This window comes from Sander lucioperca, chromosome 18 (assembly GCF_008315115.2).
Source record: "Sander lucioperca isolate FBNREF2018 chromosome 18, SLUC_FBN_1.2, whole genome shotgun sequence".
Taxonomy (NCBI): domain Eukaryota; kingdom Metazoa; phylum Chordata; class Actinopteri; order Perciformes; family Percidae; genus Sander; species Sander lucioperca.
In genome coordinates this window covers 25,797,027-25,817,254 of record NC_050190.1, presented here as the reverse complement: position 1 = coordinate 25,817,254, position 20,228 = coordinate 25,797,027, and the positions used below count along the sequence as shown (strand labels likewise).

At 38.9% G+C, this 20,228-nt stretch overlaps 2 protein-coding genes and 2 long non-coding RNA genes across 4 annotated transcripts; 2 read left to right on the top strand and 2 right to left on the bottom strand.

Annotated features, from left to right (window-relative positions):
• Positions 1 to 31: 31 nt before the first annotated feature.
• Positions 32 to 2,445, top strand: oip5 (opa interacting protein 5). The gene is made up of 5 exons (XM_031309907.2): positions 32 to 496; positions 741 to 807; positions 1,277 to 1,399; positions 1,692 to 1,773; positions 2,244 to 2,445. The coding sequence occupies exons 1-5, from the start codon at positions 325 to 327 to the stop codon at positions 2,331 to 2,333; spliced, it is 534 nt and encodes a 177-aa protein (XP_031165767.1). The 5' UTR covers positions 32 to 324; the 3' UTR covers positions 2,334 to 2,445.
• Positions 2,446 to 7,701: 5,256 nt separating this feature from the next.
• LOC116057447 lies at positions 7,702 to 9,763 on the bottom strand. The gene is made up of 2 exons (XR_004106816.2): positions 9,450 to 9,763; positions 7,702 to 8,597 (listed from the first exon to the last, which is right to left on the bottom strand). It is a non-coding gene; the product is annotated as an uncharacterized LOC116057447 (long non-coding RNA).
• Positions 9,764 to 10,495: 732 nt separating this feature from the next.
• On the top strand, positions 10,496 to 11,425 carry LOC118493767. Its single transcript, XR_004895768.1, has 2 exons — positions 10,496 to 10,949; positions 11,083 to 11,425. It is a non-coding gene; the product is annotated as an uncharacterized LOC118493767 (long non-coding RNA).
• Positions 11,426 to 11,726: 301 nt separating this feature from the next.
• On the bottom strand, positions 11,727 to 18,678 carry chp1 (calcineurin-like EF-hand protein 1). Its single transcript, XM_031309905.2, has 7 exons — positions 18,246 to 18,678; positions 17,826 to 17,898; positions 15,581 to 15,661; positions 14,976 to 15,103; positions 14,769 to 14,830; positions 13,888 to 14,010; positions 11,727 to 12,108 (listed from the first exon to the last, which is right to left on the bottom strand). Exons 1-7 carry the CDS (start codon positions 18,310 to 18,312, stop codon positions 12,055 to 12,057), a joined length of 588 nt encoding a protein of 195 aa, XP_031165765.1. The 5' UTR covers positions 18,313 to 18,678; the 3' UTR covers positions 11,727 to 12,054.
• Between the last annotated feature and the right edge of the window lie 1,550 nt (positions 18,679 to 20,228).

The following is a 20,228-nucleotide window of genomic DNA, read 5'->3' as shown; positions in this document are numbered from 1 at the left end:
CGTCATATTTGAGCCATCCTTTGTCGGTTATGTTTAGCTAGCGTTTGAATATATTTAAGATGAGTAGCGTTAAATCATTATTTTTTGGCATAAGCTCATTTACTTTTCACTTGTTTTAACATGTTAAATGTTTACAACGAATGTTCTTTGGCATTATTTCGGCATTTCTCATATTACTCCAGATGGTGGCAGTGTTACACCGAGCATGCCGAGATGAAAAACACAAGGAAGACACGTCCTGCTTTCTGGTCATGAGTTCAAATTTACAAGCGGGACAAATAGCTATAGCTATCTAGGCTCTGTAGTCTGTCAAACTTTAATAACATGGAATTTGACGAGAGCCTCTTAATCCAACGTACAAACGCTGCAAAGCTAGGTACAGAGGCGGAACACAAGCAGCGGATGACTCTCCACTGTCAGCAATGCAACACCGTCCTGGGGGACTCCCTCGGCGTCTGTGGGGAGATTACATGTGTGGACGCTATCGTGTGTATAAGTAAGTTCACTTCATCTCTTTGCTCAGTTGAAATGGCCTAGGTTAGTTGTCTACAGGACCTATTTTTGGGTCAAACTACGTTTTTTTTGGCAATGTTTTAATAACTTATCTTTACCTTTGCTATGTTTCCTAGCATGTGCTGTAATGTGTGTTTTGCAGGGCTACTGCACCCTCCCCGCATCGGTGATAATCACATGCTCCCAATACGATATTAATCGATACATCGCTGCTTCTCTCCTTACAGGAGTAACCGATGATGTGGTCATCAGTGATGCAATGGAGTCAGGACATAAAGACGCAATGGCTAATTGGTGAGTGAAAAAACAAGGGTGTTTTGGCTTTTGGAGGGCTTCAGATACATTACAATTCATTCAACTGGATATCAAAAACTAGTTTCAGTCTTTGTCGAGTGCACAGCCTTACTTGTGATAAAGTTACATAAATGTAAGTAAATTAACATGTAAATCTTAAAAAACTTGGTGGCTTCAACCCTCAGGTCTCTCACACACACACACACACCCCAGTTATGCATGTAAATATCCCTATACACCATAATGCAATATCAGATTTAAGTTGAACTGATTATCTAAATTCTGGGTGGGGAACATAAACAGTGTTTTGTTATTTCACCATGTACATTGACTGTGGTTGTATGGATCAGCTGCCACATTGTCACCTACAGGCTATTATAGACTGTGATTAAGCACTGTGTTCTACAGTGATGACTGAAATGTTTTGCTCAGGGTCCCATTTGTTGTCACAGCTGTTGTTTCCTTTCAGCATCTACAGTTCTCTAACATGCCGCGGCTGCCGCTGTGCTGTGGGGAAAGTCATTCACTCTGCCCCGTCGCGTTTGGCCACGGTCCGCTCCATGTTTCTCCTCTACAAAGCAAACATCAGTTGGTAAGTTCTGCTGCTTCTGTGAGCACACAAGCATATTGACTTCTTGTGTACAGGCTCACTGCTGTCTGGAGAGGCTTAAAACAAACGAGTGTATTATGAGCGTTGTTCATTGCATGAATTGCTTTCTGAAAGATCAGGTTAGGAGATACACAGCCAATTTCTGCCAGCCAAGTGACTGATTCCTTCCTTTTTTTTTTTTTTTTAATTCTATGGATACTGTTGGTGTGAACGGATTTTAGGCTTCATCACTTGATCCTTTAAACCCCCCCCTCCTTCCTATCTCTCTCTGCAGTTACATCCTTGACTGCTGCTCAATGGTGAAGGCCTCCACACTTACATTTGATGTGAAGCCCCTCAGTGAAAGCATGAATAAGGTGAGACAAGGAAATCTAATACTCTTTATTCTGACGGCCAAGACTAATACCTGTATGTACAACTGCAGTGTTTTATGCTCCCATAATAATCTCAGTACTGTGGTGACATGTGAATAGCACTTACTTGTTCTGACAGGTTAATTTACTTGGCATGATCTGGCCATTTTTATACATTTTTAATTAAATACTTTTAACCCTTAACAGGCTCATTTTGTCTCGAGGAGTACAAGTTGTTAGAACAGTTAAATTTGAAAGCTAGAGTGTGACGCCGAGAGTAACATTTTAAGCTATTACCCATCAGCCTCAGCTGTACTCCCGAGAAGCCTCTCGGTTAAGTGGCAAATCAGCATTTCATTATATCTACGTACATGTTCAAAAGTTCAAGTGTGACAAAGGACTACTGTGTAAAGAAAAACCAGGCAGGGAGGATTTGGGCCAAAAACAAATTCCTTTTTCTCTTTCCATTGCAGGTGAGGCAGCAGTTTGAAGTGCAGCTGGATCAGATGTCACGCATTAAGAGCAGACTGGCTGACAGAAGTGTGACCAGTGAATTTGTCTAGTAGTACGAACATGCAATCTCCACTGTACCTAGTCCTGGGATTAGGGATGTGTGTTCTCTTGTATACTTGTTTGTGTTGTAACTTGTGTTTTTTCAGTGTTTCCACGTAAAGCTATTTGATGTAAAAAGGAACATTTGTGTAGTTTGGAGCTGTAATCATTTACATTGTATACCTTTTTTTTTAGTTTTTGGGAAAATGTCCTATCTACACCAGCAAGATCTCAAACCAAAACGACAAACCTAAATGTGTATATATGGCACCATTAGTATCTTTATGGATACCCTGAAACATAGTCAGAACTGCAAGGCCATGAAAACGGAACTAAACCATATATGAAAAACTGTCTGATAATAAGCTAAACACACAAGAACTATTGTATCCCTTGTATTTTAGGCCTCCTGCACACTGCCTGCGTGGCGTTTCTGTTGCGTGGCGGCTGCGTGGCGTTTTCTGTCTTTGCACACCAGAAACGTGTCTGACGCGGCGCTGCTGCTAGCCTTGTCTGTAACCATGTATGTTTCCCATTGATAAAATGAAATAGATTACAGCAAAGACAACGTCGGTAGAATTGACGGCAAAATAGGCTACAGAATATTTCGTTCTGTATTCACAGGTGCAATATTTGAAAATCGATAAATTTTTTTTTTTAAATTACATTTATATCTGCATTTATGTGAAAACCTAGAGACTTTCAAACATCAAAATGTCATTTATTAAATGTATTCAAATGTCAAAATGACATATAAACATCTTTTCCTATTCTATTTTGCCTGGAAACGCTTCCAACACGCTTGCGTGTCGCGTGAAAAAATAGGCGTCGGTCCTATTTCTAGCACGCACGCATTTTCGGCGCCTGAGACGTGCGTGTCACGCAGGCAGTGTGCAAGCTCTAACCTGTTAACATGGGAGCCGAAACAAAAACGGACACGCCACACAGGCAGTGTGCAGGGGCTCTTACTCCTCTCTTTTTAAGATCTACTTGTTTTGATGAATGTATTGGATATATACATATAATATATATCCTGTTTTGTCTGTATCTTTGCTGTGTAAAATTCTATTTTGTCTATAAAGCTAATAAAAAAATTGTTACAGCACAATAACCCCAAGGCAAGTTTTTTTTACTTTACGATAGCCGGGCTAGCTGTTTGGCCATGCTTCTAGTCTTTATGCTAAGCTAGACCAATTGCCTCCTGGCTCCAGGTCCATAAATAACGTACAGAGAGTGGCAACAATCTTCTCATTTTCACAAACTCTTGGGAAAACTCTCAAATTATTCCTATAAGCTCAAAAATACAGCGGAAGGAATTGTTGTGCCCCACTAGTGTTGAGGATCTAAGAATAACAATGTAGTCACTTTATTTTTCATTTAAAGCTGAACTCTCACCAAAATGCAACCTAGGGTCTTTTTGTGAATGTACCCGAGTCAAACTTTAGTTTAAAAGCATATTTAGGACGGAAGCGGCACTTTTAAGATTGACCGTACTGTCGTTTTCGGTCAAATGGCCTTTTGAATGGGAGTCCTAGGGGCACTACTATGATCGCATCAAAATCACTTAGTATCACCAGGGGCTCTACACATGCACTCCAGCATTGAGAACATTGTTTGTGTACACAGAGTTTAATAAAAAAAGGTTTTGAACAACTCACTTTAGCAGTTGGTTTTTCCACTCGCCGCCATCTCGCCAGTCAAAAAGAGTCGATCTCCAAATGTGAATGAACGGACTCCATAGGAGGAAATGTCATTCTTATATGAGGCTCCTTCTTCAACTACAAGGTCAATATTGTTTTTCACTAATGCCAAAACAAGAAATAATCCGTGCATTTATATGGAACTAAGCTTTAGGAGCTTTCCATCTTTACTCTCCTCCCTGTTACGTTGCATTCGGAGATCGCCACTTTTTGACTGGCGAGATGGCGGCGAGCTGCTAAAGTGAGTTGTTCAAAACCTTTCTTTTTAGTAAACTCTGTACACAAACAATGTTCTCAATGCTGAGTTCATGTGTAGAGCCCCTGGTGATACTTGGAGCAAAGTTTAATGTTGTGTCGAGCCTTCTTAGTGTTTTAAAAATAGCTATTTTGAGGCTAGCATAAAAGTGCCCCTAGCACTCCCATTCAAAAGGCCATTTGACCAAAAACAAAAATACGGTACATCTTAAAAGTGGCGCTTCCGTCCTAATTATGCTTTTAAACTAAAGTTTGACTCGGGTACATTCACAAAAAGACCCTAGGTTGCATTTTGGCGAGAGTTACGCTTTATTCATTTTGCTTTCTGGCATGTAACAAGCATTCAAGCCTCGCGTGAGCGTTAACGAGGGGCTATAGACTTTTGCTCTAATGCAAAGATGATGATGTATAGAATGTCACTCATTCCATTACAGCACTCAAACTAAATAAACATCAACACACAGCCATCCAATTGGCACCATGCTGCATTTTATTGCTGAATTTCTGATACAGATTCTTTTTTTTTTATTCAGTTAATACAAAACCAGACAAGAGGCTCACACGTAATAAGCATGCCCATTTTCTCCCTCTGGAGTGCATAGTTTCTACACAGTCCACCTGCTCAGTGGAAAAGTTGATCAACAAAGTAATGTCATTAATCATTTTACCTAAGCTTCTGTTTTTTGTTTTTTTTTGATATCGTGGGAACAAAGGCTGATCAGTGTTTTTCAGCTGCACTGGGGCTGTACTGCCCATGGTCATGTTTGACACAAAAATACTCTCTGATACGTCTTTTTCTTTTTTGGGTGAAATTTAGTCTGTAAAAACCAAAGTGGTGATCAGAGTTAACTTCAACATTGCTTGCTGCTGTGTCAAACAACCGTCCCCAGGGTTGTCACTAGGGCCGGGTATCGCCAAACATTTCCTGAATCCATCCAATCCCTTCCGATTCACGAGGTCCCCATTCAATTACATCTCCCATTCAATATCAATTAGGTTGGGGACATTTCAGTTACAGTACCAATTTTGCTTGGATATAAAGAAGGGATTCTCAGAGAACTTATGCCAGACATTAAATTATACAAGCAAATATTTTTTTTAATAATACACCGGGTTGTTTACAGAACTGACCCCCAAAAAGTTTTTTTTAAAGTACTTCACTTAACAGGACTAACATCATATAAACATATTATGTTTCGATCAATTTGGGGATTTTATATATCGATAACAGATCACTCAAACGGAGATCGATTTGGATTGGAGAATGGATTCTTTTAACCCAGCCCTAGTGTCACCGTGTCACAGAACATCCGATGTGAACATTTCAATAGCCTAATTACACTCAATTCACATTACAAAGTTGGATTATTGCATGCAATACAAATCATTCATTATTCTGCTAGGTTCATGCATATTTTCTAAACCCACATATTCTTGTTGCTAGACGCCTACTTGTTTATAGATTGTGATTATAAATCCCCACAAAGAGCGTTACAGGGTTTTTAGAACACAGTATTCAAGACAGGATGGTGATGATGACAGTGCAAGTCAGTACAGAGAGAGAAAGTGCTTTCCAAACGAGTGGCAAGTTCATTCAGTAAGTCCTTTGCAGCCACAGAGTTACTGAAAGTCTATCTCTAAAAAGGTGGGGTGGGATTTTTTTGTAGACGTAAAAATGCTACAAGAATTGAAATTTAAAGCATCTCTCATGTACCGGCTGGTTTCGATTATTGTTTTGGCGTGGAAAGAATACAAGGCAGGTCATTTGTGTCTGTAATACGTGATGCTACAGCTGTCCTCACGTATACCTTGTTCTGCAGGAAGTGCCCCAAACCTCCGTAAGTGATACTGTATTCTAAAGCCAAATTATTATACGACTCCCCCCCCAAAAAAAAGTGAGTAATACATTGCTACCGTAGGCATAAAAGAGAGCACGGGGGAAGTGGACATTACAGACTCCTTTTAACACTTACACCCTGGCACTAAACTCATGCATTATTGTAGGTTACTGCTTCTAAAACTATAATCAAATACAATTTTATGGATTAAAATATCTCGCTCTGAATCCCAAAAACTATGAGGTATTATGTACAATACAATGTCAAGATGAGATCTTAATTCTAGGATTTAAACACTACGTCCAATTATAGCCAGATCTAGGATTAAAGCACTACTCTTAATATAACTTTTTTTTTTCTAAAAGGTTTCTACCACTGTCACATCTAGGATCTTTTTGGCTGTTGCATAATTCCTACCTTATTATTTGTTGACGCTTAAGAGTGCATGAATACAATTTAGGGCATCTCTTACACTTTGTTTTTCTCCAGATTAAGAATCCTACAGCAGTTCTGTTAGAAAGCTCTTACTTATATTGAGAATATACACCTATATGAACTTGAATCAATACTTATTAACTGCATACCCTGATGGTGTCATACTTTAAATTGTATTTATTTATTTATTTTTTTAAACGCAACTTATTCTACACCCAGGACATGGAATAAAAAAGGGAGATCTGGCATTAGTCTAAGATTTGAGGGCCAAGCTGTGTCTAAATGTGCTGCATCTAACAGGTGTTGTACGTCAATCTAGCACCCTTTCATTTGACTGAAATGGTTTCCACAGTTTTTGAGCTCCAGCTTAGTCTAGAAACTGATTTGAACTAGTTTTCAAAAAGCAAGCATCACAACTGGTCATGCATGGCTACTATAATGTTGGCACCACAGTCCCGCTAAATAAGCTAATGCACATGAGTCTATACATATCTTAATGGAAGACATTGGTGATTTTGTTGCTTTCAAACAACGTGTCACTTGTTTATACAATATACAGTTTGGTCAACAACATGACAGTTAAGATCAAATATTGCACAAATCCCGGTAAATGTGATTTTTTTTTTTTTCATATAAAAATGATCCCAAAATAAAAAAAAGAAAAAAGTTGAAGCAATGAGACCAGGGTTTCTTTCAGGTAAGGAGAAATCCAATATAAGCTTGAATGAAAAGAAGCTGCTACTTGAGCACTGGTATCGCTCTGCTTACTGGACACATAACAAACTGCAGGTAGAGACAAAGCATTAGGTTTGATATGCCAGATTACATTACTTTTTGAGTTATTTTGTCTCACTGTTCATGCCACAAAAAGGAATCAAATAGTCATTTCTGCCTCTACCTGCAGCGTGTTAAGAATGTTTATCAGTCTCTTATATGAGAGTTCATGTTAACGGGGGGGGGTGGGGGGGGGGGGGGGGACTTATCCACGGATATACTGGACTAGACTTTGGTAACAAAAGACTAACTTTAAAAACTGTATATTGCCGGATTTTAAGGATATCAAGGATTAAGTCACAACAGGAATAACATCTTCAATTTGTGAATAAACCTGCAGACTTGACAAAGGAGAGCACCAAAATGCCAAAAATTAGATCACGGAGTAAAAATACTATTTTGTGACCTTCCTTTAGAACAGATGCATAGGGAACCACAGTTTGAGTGAGTCAACGTTTTCCTCGAAACGGTTGAATCGTGTGCTTCCGGCTGCTCCTATTTCGCCTGTCAACTACGTCACTTATTTAACTCAATTTATCCAGGAACAACATATGAAACTGCTGCGGCGCTTGACAACCATTAAGATACTATTTACCGATCACGCACCCATTCACTCCTGTTGGGACTTGTTCTGGCGATGAGGTAGTGCAAAAACCAAACCAAAAAAAACAAAACACCCTATGAATGGAATTTAATCACAGACCTTGATCTTTGCTACAGTATCGTGTGTCTTTACCCTCTTCCTAGGTAACAGGAGCAGTTTGTTCATTATCAAACTGCTTTGATCTAATTATAGAGCATGTGGGGGATTTTTGCATCAGTGACTACGTTTACATGCAGCCTGATAAGAATCTAACCCAAATCTGACTGAAAATGCCCTAATGATGGAGTCTTTCAGGCCATTACACGGAGAACTGAAACTCCCGGCCTTTCAGCCAATTAAGTGACTGCAAAGCCAGCGTTTTGCTACATGAGTGTGCTTGATGGAAGTCACAGTAGCCCACAATCTTGGCAGATGTCCTGAAAGATTATCATGCTGCAGGAAGAGAGGAGGGGAGAGAGAGAGAGAGAGCCAATGTCCCAGGAGGGCACCCGTGTCCCAAAAAGCCCCAAAAAGAGGTCATCTTCACAATGCCTCTTCGTCCTTTACCTCCAAAAGTCTGGCTGGCCGTGAAAGTGGTCTGTCGATGGTGCTGGGGCTGATTTAAAGGCAGATGTTCCTCCAGTTTGGGCTTCAGCTGGTTTCACAGCTGCACTAAATGGGAAACCCATCCTAGAATTAAAAAAAAATCATTTCTTTAGTTATTTATAATACAGTTTAGTGAAAGACAAGACTATATTAATAATGTCATCTACAGATCTGCCTATTATTTCTCAATTAACTGATGAAAATATTGAAAACACCGGTTACAGTTTCCTAAAATCCAAGGTGACAATCAAATCAGTCTTGTTTCATCACACCAACAGTCCACAACACGAAGATAGTTTACAGTGATGGGGTGGGGGGGGGGAGAGTAAATATTCACATTGAAGAAGCTGAAACTAGGGATTGTTTGGTATCTTTGCTGGACTTATCGATTGTCAATATTGTTGATCGAATATAATCAATCAATCAATCATCTAATTGATTCAGCTCTAATCCAGACAAATATCAGCCCTGTTAAAAAAGAAAAGAAAAATAGCATAGAACATGAGGACACTGATTGTTAATGGGTCCATCGAAGTGCACTGACGTCCAGCTAAGAGTTGTCAGATTTTGGAGATTTAACGTTAGTGTCTAAAATCACTGGAATAGCAGAATGAATAGGCTTATGTGCAGTTTAGTGTCCCAAATTATTTTCCAAAAACTGGGTGTCCCAAATGATGAGGGTCTTATTTGAGACAGGTTATGGTTAGGGTTAAGGTTAAGGGTAGGGTTAGGGTAGCACAGGTGGTTTAGCAGGTTCATAATTAATTAAGGACGTTGTATGGGGAATTTGGGACACTAAACTGCACGTATACCGAATGTATATATAATGTAACAGTCAATTTTCCCTTTGAAATACATTGCCAATTCCTAAAATGTGCAGTAAGATTAAAGTTAAAGCAGGTAGACGCGGGTCTGGCGTGAGTGAACAGCACTGACCTTGGTGTGACAGTTGGTCCGAGATGATGCGGAGGTATTTCCTCTGGGGTTCGAGCTGCTGCAGCTCACAATGGTAAACAAAAGCCAGGGGGGTTTCTTCCTCTACAGTGACACATCCAGGTCTCCCAAACTGGACGTATGCCGGGTTAATTCTGTATAGAGTGACCGCGCCGTGTGAGGTCATACTTAAAGAAGAATAAACCAAAGAACCGCAGGGCCCTGTTTTCCCCCTCCTTACAACCCGGAGAGGAGAAGGTCCCCTCGTCCCCCGTCTCCGCACAGCCTCCGTTCTACGCCATTTTCGCTCTGTTACTACGAGCCAACGGAAGAGTACAACGATTGTGCCGGAGACCTGTCAATCAAAATTAAAGTCCGCCCCGGATGTACTACTTCTTCTATTCTCCTGACAGTTATCAATCAACTTTGCGGTGCGTTTACTGCCGCCAATTGACAAGAATGAACAAAAATCCATTAATCAATGTATAAATGCATTCATCAAGATATTTCAACTGTAGGTTAGTGTGTAGTATTAACAGTCAAATGTACTTAAGCACAAATTCTGAAGCACATCCACTTCATGAGGAAATTATTAACGTACAAGGCCTTTAAATGAATATGCTAGGTGGTTTAGCTAACTGCGTGTAATTGACCCAGTTGACAAATAGAATTAGTTCATTAATCGAGTTGTCAAACAACAGAAATTATCTATTATATATATATAACTTTAACTTAAATCAACTTGTTAATAAGAAAAATATATAAAATTCCTTGTTGGGACTGTTTGACATGTTGATGTCATGTTTTTGTGTCTTTATTGTACAAGCTGAATTTCTTGCATGCACAATAAAAATGAACTCAATTTAGTCTTCTTTGCTCTGACTACACAATACTAATAGTCTTCATAGAGTCTGAGGAATAAAAGAAAACCAGACACAGAAGGTTAAAAAAAAACAACAGAACATTCACCAAGGATTGACACAAAGCAAGCATGGCACTTCATTTATTCAAATCAAATTCATGAATCACTTTGATAATACTTAGACCGACGTCACATAACATGTGCATCATATCTGATTGATAATCACATAATGATTAATAGAATGACCAAGTTGTAATTCCTGCACTCAGCTGCTGGAGGGTGCTTCTGTAATGATTAACACACATTAACACATTGAAGATTAAAGGGTCAGGCATTTGCACAATTCATGTACACTAGCACTGCAGAAAAATATATTGTTAAAGCATTTGATTCTCTTTAGCATCTAGAACTAGTCAACACGGGAATACATTGCCAGACAAATGTTGAGCAGTGCAAACATCAACAAACATGTTTCTTAGCCACAGGGAAACTGATCCGATAAATATAGCGCATTATCATTGGTTTACCTGTTCTATGTCTACAAACTAACTGGTCCATTGCCCAATTTTCACCACAGAGCTTGACACTGTTAGCCAGGACTTTATTAAGACTATGAGACTTGGGGCAGTTTTCAAAAGCAGGTCACATGGCAGCTAAATCCTAGTGAAGCCATTTTGCAAACTTACTAGAACAGGTTCCCAGGAAGACACACACACACACACACACACACACACACACACACACACACACACACACACACACACACACACACAGTAGTGTTTTGTGTGAAATCTTCATTCTTAACGCCACAGTTTTTAGTTGTAACTAATCAAGCAGTTGTTCAAATATCACATTATACACAATGAGTCAGCAGTGGCTCCAACAGGCCCCGGGTGGTTACTGGCTTTGAAAGAGGGCCAAACTCGCTGTGGTTGAAGTCCAACAATTGTAAAAGATAATTACAATGTATTGGCAGTGGCTAGGTTAACCCATATGAAAAGGAAAAAAAAAAGAAAAATAATAATACACAAACATGGCCATAGGTTCCGATTAACTGTTGAGATAATAACTTACAAAGGGGGAACCAAAGCCATGGCACTTCAGTGAGTAAAACACAAAAAAAATCTGTGGAGCAGGTCCTGCTTTGCTTTAAGGGACCCACTTAGAGCTGGCCGGTCTGAACTGCTCTGACACAAGTCAGAGATAAGGAGTGATAAGATCCTGTTAGCATTAAAAACACTGTCTGTTTGGAAGTGGAATCACATCATCTTACAAGTTTCACTTTGAACCATTGCATATTTATAAGGACAAAGACAGACGTTAACTAGCCATTGAACAGCATGAGTAAACTTAGAATAAAACTTACTCACTGCAATATCAACAAGCTTTATCGTACCTTGCTATAAAATCATTTTTCACGTGAAAAGTTGAACAGCAGTAGTACTAACCGTGACCCTCTAAAAGTGTTCTAATAAATAATGTTCCATTACTTAGGGTGGGAAATAAAAAATCATAGTGACATTGCAGAAAACAACCCAAGGCACCGAACTTCTCCCTTTGTTTACAGAGCAGTGCAGAGGCAGAAACTCAAGATCTATGACATTCTCTACCTAATGCTTGGTCTGACAGCGGGCACTCGTAGCGTGGGCCAGGGCCGCCTGCTGAGAAGATGAGATGAGGGTGTGTTCTGATATCAACTGACATGTTGAATCACCACCCAAAAAAAAAAAAAAAGAAAATAGCAATTTAGTGTAGGAACCGGATGCTCATTTTCTGTTCTACGTCCACCTTCTCCAAGACCTGAGGAAACAACCGAAACAGAACAGGTTCAGATGCTGGAAAAAAATAAATAAAATACTTCTACGTTGTGGTCCTGTAATGTGTAATAGACACAGCCAGGTTTAAACACAGGCTGTTAGTATTAACTCAAACATGCAAAACATTAAACATGCACTTTGGGGAAACATTTTAACTTTGTTAGCGGTTGTTCACACAAATTAAGAAACTGTGCAAATATAATGAAAACCAGATTAGATTAACCTAAAACAATCCATCCCGTTTATAGTGTGTTCTCATAGCAGTAGCTAAACAAGTTCTGCCTTGAAATGTGTAAAATGTGTCCATGGAATATTTTTTTTCCTCTTTCTTTCTGTGGCCACTCCTGGGCTCTCGTTTGTGTCCCACTGGGGCCTCCGATGCTAAAAATGTACAGTATGTGCTCATAGTAATGGTACATGGTCAAAGCTTTTCATTGGGTGTGGCAGTAGCTTGGGTACAGGTTTAGATTTAGAGTACCCCGGTTCAACAGCAATAGGAGTAAAAACTCCTTTGTTCCATGTGCAATAACTCGGCTTAATCTGCACATGTAATGAAGATTTTTTTTTTTGAGATTGCTCCAGTGGTGAAACATTGTGTTGTATGTATTACATACAGGAAACATTTTTGTACTCGTGTCTTTGCATTGTTGTCTTGTTTGTTTGTATGATGTTTGAATGCGTTTCTTTTTATCTTGCACTTCTGACTGCATATCAATAATAATAATAAAAGTGACTGAACAGGAGGGTGCCTGCTTTCAAGTCCCCGTACGGACCAAAGTACCGACTGTTGAATGGGAGCTGGAGAGGTGCCAGTTCACCCGCTGGGCACTGCCGTGGTGCCCTTGAGCACCGAAGCCTGCTTGGAGGGCTGACAATGTGGCCGCCACTTCGCTCTAACACCTCTCCATTATTGCATTTTTATGGGTCCTGTGTGTGCATAATTCGGGCCTGTGTGTGTAATGTAACAACAACAGAAGGCAAACATTTTATTTCTGCATTAAGGGATTCATAAAGTACCTTTTTAAAAGCACCCTTCTAACAGCATTTGTTACTTAGCTAAATAGTATAAATGAGTAGCCTAAATAAATAAACAATGGCGATGTACATCTAAGGGGACACGTTTCTCATTACTTTGAGATTCTTAGTTTATATTCTGAGATACTAAGACAATATATTGAGATACTGAGTCAATATTTTGATATTCTAATCCAATATTTTAAAGTTTCTCATTACTTTGAGATTCTTAGTTTATATTCTGAGATAATAAGTCAATATACTGTATTGAGATACTAAGTTAATATTTTGAGATATTAAGTCAATATTTTGAGATACTAAGTCAATATATTGAGATACTAAGTATTTTGAGATACTAAGTCAATATATTGAGATACTTAGTCAATATTTTGAGATATTAAGTCAATATATTGAGATACTTAGTCAATATTTTGAGATACTAAGTCAATATATTGAGATACTAAGTCAATATTTTGAGATATTAAGTCAATATATTGAGATACTTAGTCAATGTTTTGAGATACTAAGTCAATATTTTGAGATATTAAGTCAATATATTGAGATACTAAGTCAATATATTGAGATACTAAGTCAATATTTTGAGATATTAAGTCAATATATTGAGATACTAAGTCAATATATTGAGATACTAAGTCAATATATTGAGATACTAAGTCAATATTTTGAGATACTAAGTCAATATTTTGAGATATTAAGTCATACAGTTCCCTCTGACCACAAAACTTGCCTTGATGAATTCATTGAAGGAAATGGAGTTATCTCCATTCGTGTCAGCCTCCTGTATGGTCCTGTCAGCAATGCTGCCAAGCTGTTCATCTGAAATGTTTACACCAACCATCATCCGTAACACCTGTAAAGAATGAACAAAAAAGTCCCTTCACAGTTAATGAATACCAGTGAAAAACAGTTCCAGGCAAAGATTAAATAATAGCCATGAGGTCTGCCCAAACAATATGACGATGGTGCTACGTGTATTTGAGCACTACACAAGATAATGTGTAGTTATTACGGTTAAACGGCAAGCAAACAGCAGCCACGCCTGACCGTGAAAATGGCATGATTTTAAATACAGGGAACACATATTTACTGGAAAACAGGCAAGGTTACTTTGAGTTGCACGCTTAGAGCGTTCGTGCATCACATGAAGCAGGCGACACACAAGTGTTTTGCGCAAAACAAGAGCTCTGTCTTGAGTCATTTAATCCCCGAGCTTATAGCAATTACAGGTCGCACAATGTCACCAAACCGAGATGGCTTCACAGAGGGACAACAAATAACATGGAGGAAGCCAAAATACAGGATATTAGACTGTCTGGGGGAAAAAAAAAAAAATCAACCTGTAGTTAAGGCGAGATATCGCATCATTATTAGCTTGAGGGCAAAGTCTTCTCATCGACAGGGAAATCCGTCTCTGTAGAGCATTCTGATATGGATATTACACAATAGCATTGGTTCCTTTGTTAAACGTAGACTGAATAGCAAATAGCAAAAGGAAAAGAAAAGACGTCATCTTTGAAAATCTAATTATTGACCATCTGGCTGATTGTTTCGACCAGTTGTTTGCTGTGACTCAACGTCCCATTGACGTGACAAACCACTCCAACTCACCTGCAGCAACTCATCCCGAGAGATTTTGTCATCTCTGTCCAGGTCATACAGGCGGAAAGCAACTGCAACAATAAAAAGAAATATAGACGTCATGACCGACACAAGTTAGCTCACTTTATAAAATGGTCTGAATGTTCATCAAAGCATGTGGATGCTGGTCACCATCTCCACCCAGACACGCCCGGGGTGACCGAGCTCTACACTCACAAAGCAGCTTGTTTGTCCTGCTGTTGAGCGGCTCGCTGACAGCGGCGTTCTTGCTCTTTTCATTGTCCTCGATTGGTCTGAAGTGAGCTAAGGTCCGCATGAAGCCCCTGAAGTTGACCTGGTCCTCCCTAAAAAAAAAAAAAAAAAACTAGTCGTAACCTAACACTATTTTACACATTCAAACACACATGTCAAGTTGTCACGATGTTCTGCAGCAAACTAGAGAAACAAGAACACAACTATAAAAAAATTACAAGCCATGGCTAAAATTAAGACGCCTACACATCTGACTTTTAGGGATTTTAATGATACATTTTGGAAACATCTGGTTTTCAACTTTCAGACTGATAAAACAGCTGCAGAATGTACAGAAAGGACCTGCGGTGGTCAAAAAACCCCGGATGGTTTTTTTTTTTTTTTTTTTTTTCAAACAGAAATTTGGCAAAAGAGACTGAGCTTCTGAGGTCTGCAGTCAGCCAGCCACAACTGAACAGCCCGGTGGCCTCGTTCAGATTTGTGGTGGCTGTGAATCAAACCTAGAATACACACTCCTGTGTAAAACAAGATCTTTAAAAGACGGCAGACCAATAACAGGGACAACTCACCCCTCGGGAAAGAACGCATTGATGATTCTGTCTCCCAGCGGATTGATGGCCAACTCCGGGATTCTCTGGAAATCTTCTCGGCTGCAGACATGAGGGGATATTTTTTTTCTCTCAAACGAGATATTGTTCATATAAAATCGTACAACAATTTACCACAGATCTTAAAACTGTGACCAACTTGAAAAAGATGTGCCACGGTGCAAAGCTTGTGTGGCCATTATTCTTTAAAAGCAGACTCGATTTGACCGCAAATATGAAAACGAGAGAAGATGAACGGAAAACAGGAGGGCAAATGAATACTTCTTATGACTGACTTCATTTGTCAGCCAGTGAAAAATGCCCTTGGTCCATCGGTAGGATAGGAAGATCGTCAGCTTAGACATATCTCCCTGTTGTGGCAACTAATCAATGATAAGAAAGTCACCTTGGGGGGGAAATTAGACTGTATCAGACGGCGTGCCGTGACAGAAAGCAACCGAGGCACAACGAGCTGAAACAAGAACTTGTTTTTTGTAAACACGACGTCTTTCAAAAGGAATGAGTTCTCCTCTCGCGGCCAAAATCAAAAGGCTGGTCCAAACCAAGTTTTAAACAAATGTTTTAGCAGCTTTAATAATTACCCATTTCTTCACCTATTGCTTGTTCTGTCCAGACTACAGATATAACAAGAAGTTAATCACAAACCATAGAAATGGCACACTGGCAACTGAATACTGAATTCTCAAAGCGCTCAGATAATAAGCTACATGAAAGAATTCATTATCAATCACAGTGAACCCCATTTGACTGATGACAACCTTTATCCAATGACAATACAGGGCCACTGCCCTACTGGATTTCTATTCAAATAGTACATTCACTGAATAGAACTAGTTTTAAAAAGAACATTTTTCTGCAGCTTCAAATTACTAAAATCGATTGAAATGCCCTTTTTCAATTCAAAATAGCCTTTTTGTTTCTGCTTATTTATAGTACAGGTCTGTAACTCTGTTATAGGAACATCAAAATGATGTACTTGTTCATGACTCAAAAAAAAAACATATTTTCTAGGTGAAAGAATATTTTAAAGCTACCACTGCAAGATGTTTTTGGACCACTACCCCACACAAGCAAGGCATTTCCAAAATCCAATCAGTTAGTAACTAGCCAATCTGTCCTCCATTATAGAAGATGTCCTGCTAGGCTTGTATGGTTACTGCCATATGACTGGTAAAGAAACCAAACTAATCAGCCACAGTATCTAATTGGTAGGGCTGGGTGATATGAAGAAAATCAAATATCACAATATTTTTTACCAAATACGTCGATATCGATACCGCAACGATATTGTAATGTTGACTATTGGTGCTTTAACAAAATATTTACACAATGAGATCTTTGATAAATAATCATCAGTAACATGGATATAATGACTAAGTGGATAGAGGCAAATAATAGAACAGTTACAACAGCCTGTTAAGTTCAGAAAATGGCATCACTTTACTGTAATGCAGCCTTTAAAACCAGGAAAAGACAACACTTATGCCATATTATGTTATTAAGAATTAAATCTAAGACGATATCTAGTCTCATATCACGATATTGATATAATATCAACATATTGCCCAGCTCTACTAATTGGTGTTTATTCTCACATTGGTGGTTATCAGTGGTGGAATGTAACCAAGTAAATTTACTCAAGTGCTGTACTTAAGTACAAATGTTGATGTACTTGTACTTTACTCAAGTCTTTTCTTTTCATGCCACTTTCTACTTCTACTCCGCTACATCTCAGAGAGAAATATTGTACTTTTTACTCCACCACATAAATCTGACAGCTTTAGTTACTTTACAAATTAAGATTTTAGCACACAAAACACATGTAGTTTATAAAAATACCATGTTTCACTATCCAACAATATAAGGGCCTACATATACAGCTGAAATGATTAGACCATTAAATACTTAGTTGATTGATAAAACAGTTTGGATCATTTCCAGTTTCTAAAATGGGAGGATTTTTCTGTATCGAGTACTTTTACTTTTAATAAATCCAAGTTATTATTATTATTATTATTATTATTATTATTATTAATAATAATACTTCAAGTACATTTTCATAATACTTACATACTTTTACTTAAGTAGCATTTCCAATGAAGGTCTTTTACTTGTAAAAGAGTATTTTTACAGTGTGGTATTAGTACTTTTACTTGTTAAGGATCTGAATACTTCTTCCACTACTGGTGGTAATGTTATTGCATACCTGAGGGTGCCGTTTTCTCCTTTATCCAGACTGGTGAAGCGGCTGTACAAGCGGGTGATCTGACTGTGGGAGACTGTGGAGAAGATACCAAATAGAGGAGGATTTTACTAAACGATGGAGTAGAAGATATCAGGTAAACAGTGCTTCAGGCAAAACAACGTTTCACCTAAATAGTGCACCTCATTACACTACCAGAAGTCATCTTTGGAGGTGGCATGTGTGCACTATTACCCAGTTAAACAGCCCAAGAGAGGAAGCACAGCAGCAATGTAGCTAGCCAAGTCATGCAATAAATGGTATTAGCTCAACTTCCTTCTAGTACGTGATTTAAGGATCTTACTTACTGAATAAAAATTAAGCTTCAAGTATCTGGCAACATACATGTGTAGGAAGCTAATGTTTAGTTTGAGCTCAACTTACAGCCAGTCTCCTTCTTAATTTCTTCGATTTCCTCTTCTCGGAGTAATGTGGATGCTCTGGATCCCATGGCGAAAAGAATAAAAAGGTGTTATATTCTAACAGACTTGCTTGCCGGACCGGTCTTGCGAAAGCTCACCAGCTGTGGAAGAATGCCTATCCGGGTTTATGTTAAAGTTAGCAAACGAGCTAACGCGGCGAGCTAAAACCAGCTTCACTCGTGAAAGCAGCTGCGAGCTAACACAGCCGTGACAGCTAACGTTAACTACAGTTTAATCCAACCTGCCGTTTTATGTTCTCCTAGTGATGAAGCTCGGCAAATAGCCTGTTTGCTAGTAGAGCTTCTCTATGGTCTGTCGCGCATTCATATTACCAAGACGGGTTACGGCAGGTTCCTATTTTACGAGGTGGGTGGGGTAGAGGGCAGGAGCTAAACGAGGCGGCATCCCTTCCAGGACTGGGAGTCCAGGACGCAGACGAAGGCAGGTCCCGCCCACTCTGCCTCTGATTGGCTTACCCTAGTATTCCTACCCAAGCGTTACCAATCTCCAATCAACGAAGGCAACGAGTTCTAGCCAATCAGAGCCAGAGTAGGGCGGGTCATGCCTTCGCCATAATGACGCCCACCACAGAGTGGGTAGCACAATTTCTTGCCTGCTTAAAATTCGAAACTAATGTCTTGTAATACGTATATATTCGTTTTAAAATAACACGTTATCTACTCTGTTAAACAAATTAAAATATTACTTACAATTCAAAAGAAAACTAGCCAGCAGCTATTTGAAAGTTCATAGATTCCCATTAGTCTAAAGAACAGCAGCTGCAGAGTGGGGGACCATCCTGCTAGGGTGACCATCTCAAACTCAACAGTCGGCCAGCCGTTGGGCTCAGGCTCAAATGCTGTTGAAAATATGAAAATTCCAATAAATACGCATATGCATATATGAAACTAAATTCAAGCCAATTTCTAACAATTAATCATCGCATTTATTGATGAAAACATAATAACAAACGACATTACCAATAAAAGCCCCCCTCCAGATATATGCGTTGTGTTTAATAATAATTTGTGGGTTTTTTTCTCCAGAAAAGTTAAAAAAATATATACTTTTTTACTTGCTTAATTTAAAAAACCTATGCATGTGAAAGTTTTTTTCAATTTTAGTTAGGCTCAAACATCCAAGTGAAGTAACTAAAATAAGCAAAACACATTTTTGAGTGGAGTTGGACGTGATGTGACCATAGACTGTTAATATTAATAATATACAGTCTATGGATGTGACTGATGTGCACATCCTTAAATCATAAATATTTAGCCAAACATCAAATAATGAATAACAATATCTAATAATAAGTTGTCTCTCTGTTGTAACAAAAGAGGAGCTCACACAAACATATACTTTACAGCTTTTTTTGGTCAAACTACAAATGAACATAGACTGCAAGGCAAACATGGAATTCAGTAATATCAATAGTGTCATGAGTGTTGTAACATGAAGTGTGTGTGTGTGTGTGTGTGTGTGTGTGTGTGTGTTATGTGTGTTCTTGTTTAACAATATTTGTGGGGTCCAAAAACCGGGAATACAGTTGTTGTGGGGTCCCAACAGCTTTGTTTGGCCAAAATGCTGGACCCCACAACTTTAAAGGGCTGTTTGAGGGTTAAGACTTGGTTTTAGGATTAGGGTTAGAATTAGGTTATGGTTAGGGTTAGGGTGAGGGTTAAGGTTAGGCATTTAGTTGTGATGGTTAAGGGTTAGGGTAAGGGGCTAGAGAATGCATTATGTCAATGACGGGTCCCCACAAAGATAGTGCCATGCACTGTGTGTGTGTGTGTGTGTGTGTGTGTGCGCGTGCGCGCGCAAGGATACAGCTTCATCGTACTTTTTATTTTATTTTAAGATGCAAGTCAGAAAAACGCCACTAGATAGTGCAATTTCATTAACATTTCATGCAGGGATTTAATATTCAGTGCATCATTTGTTATGT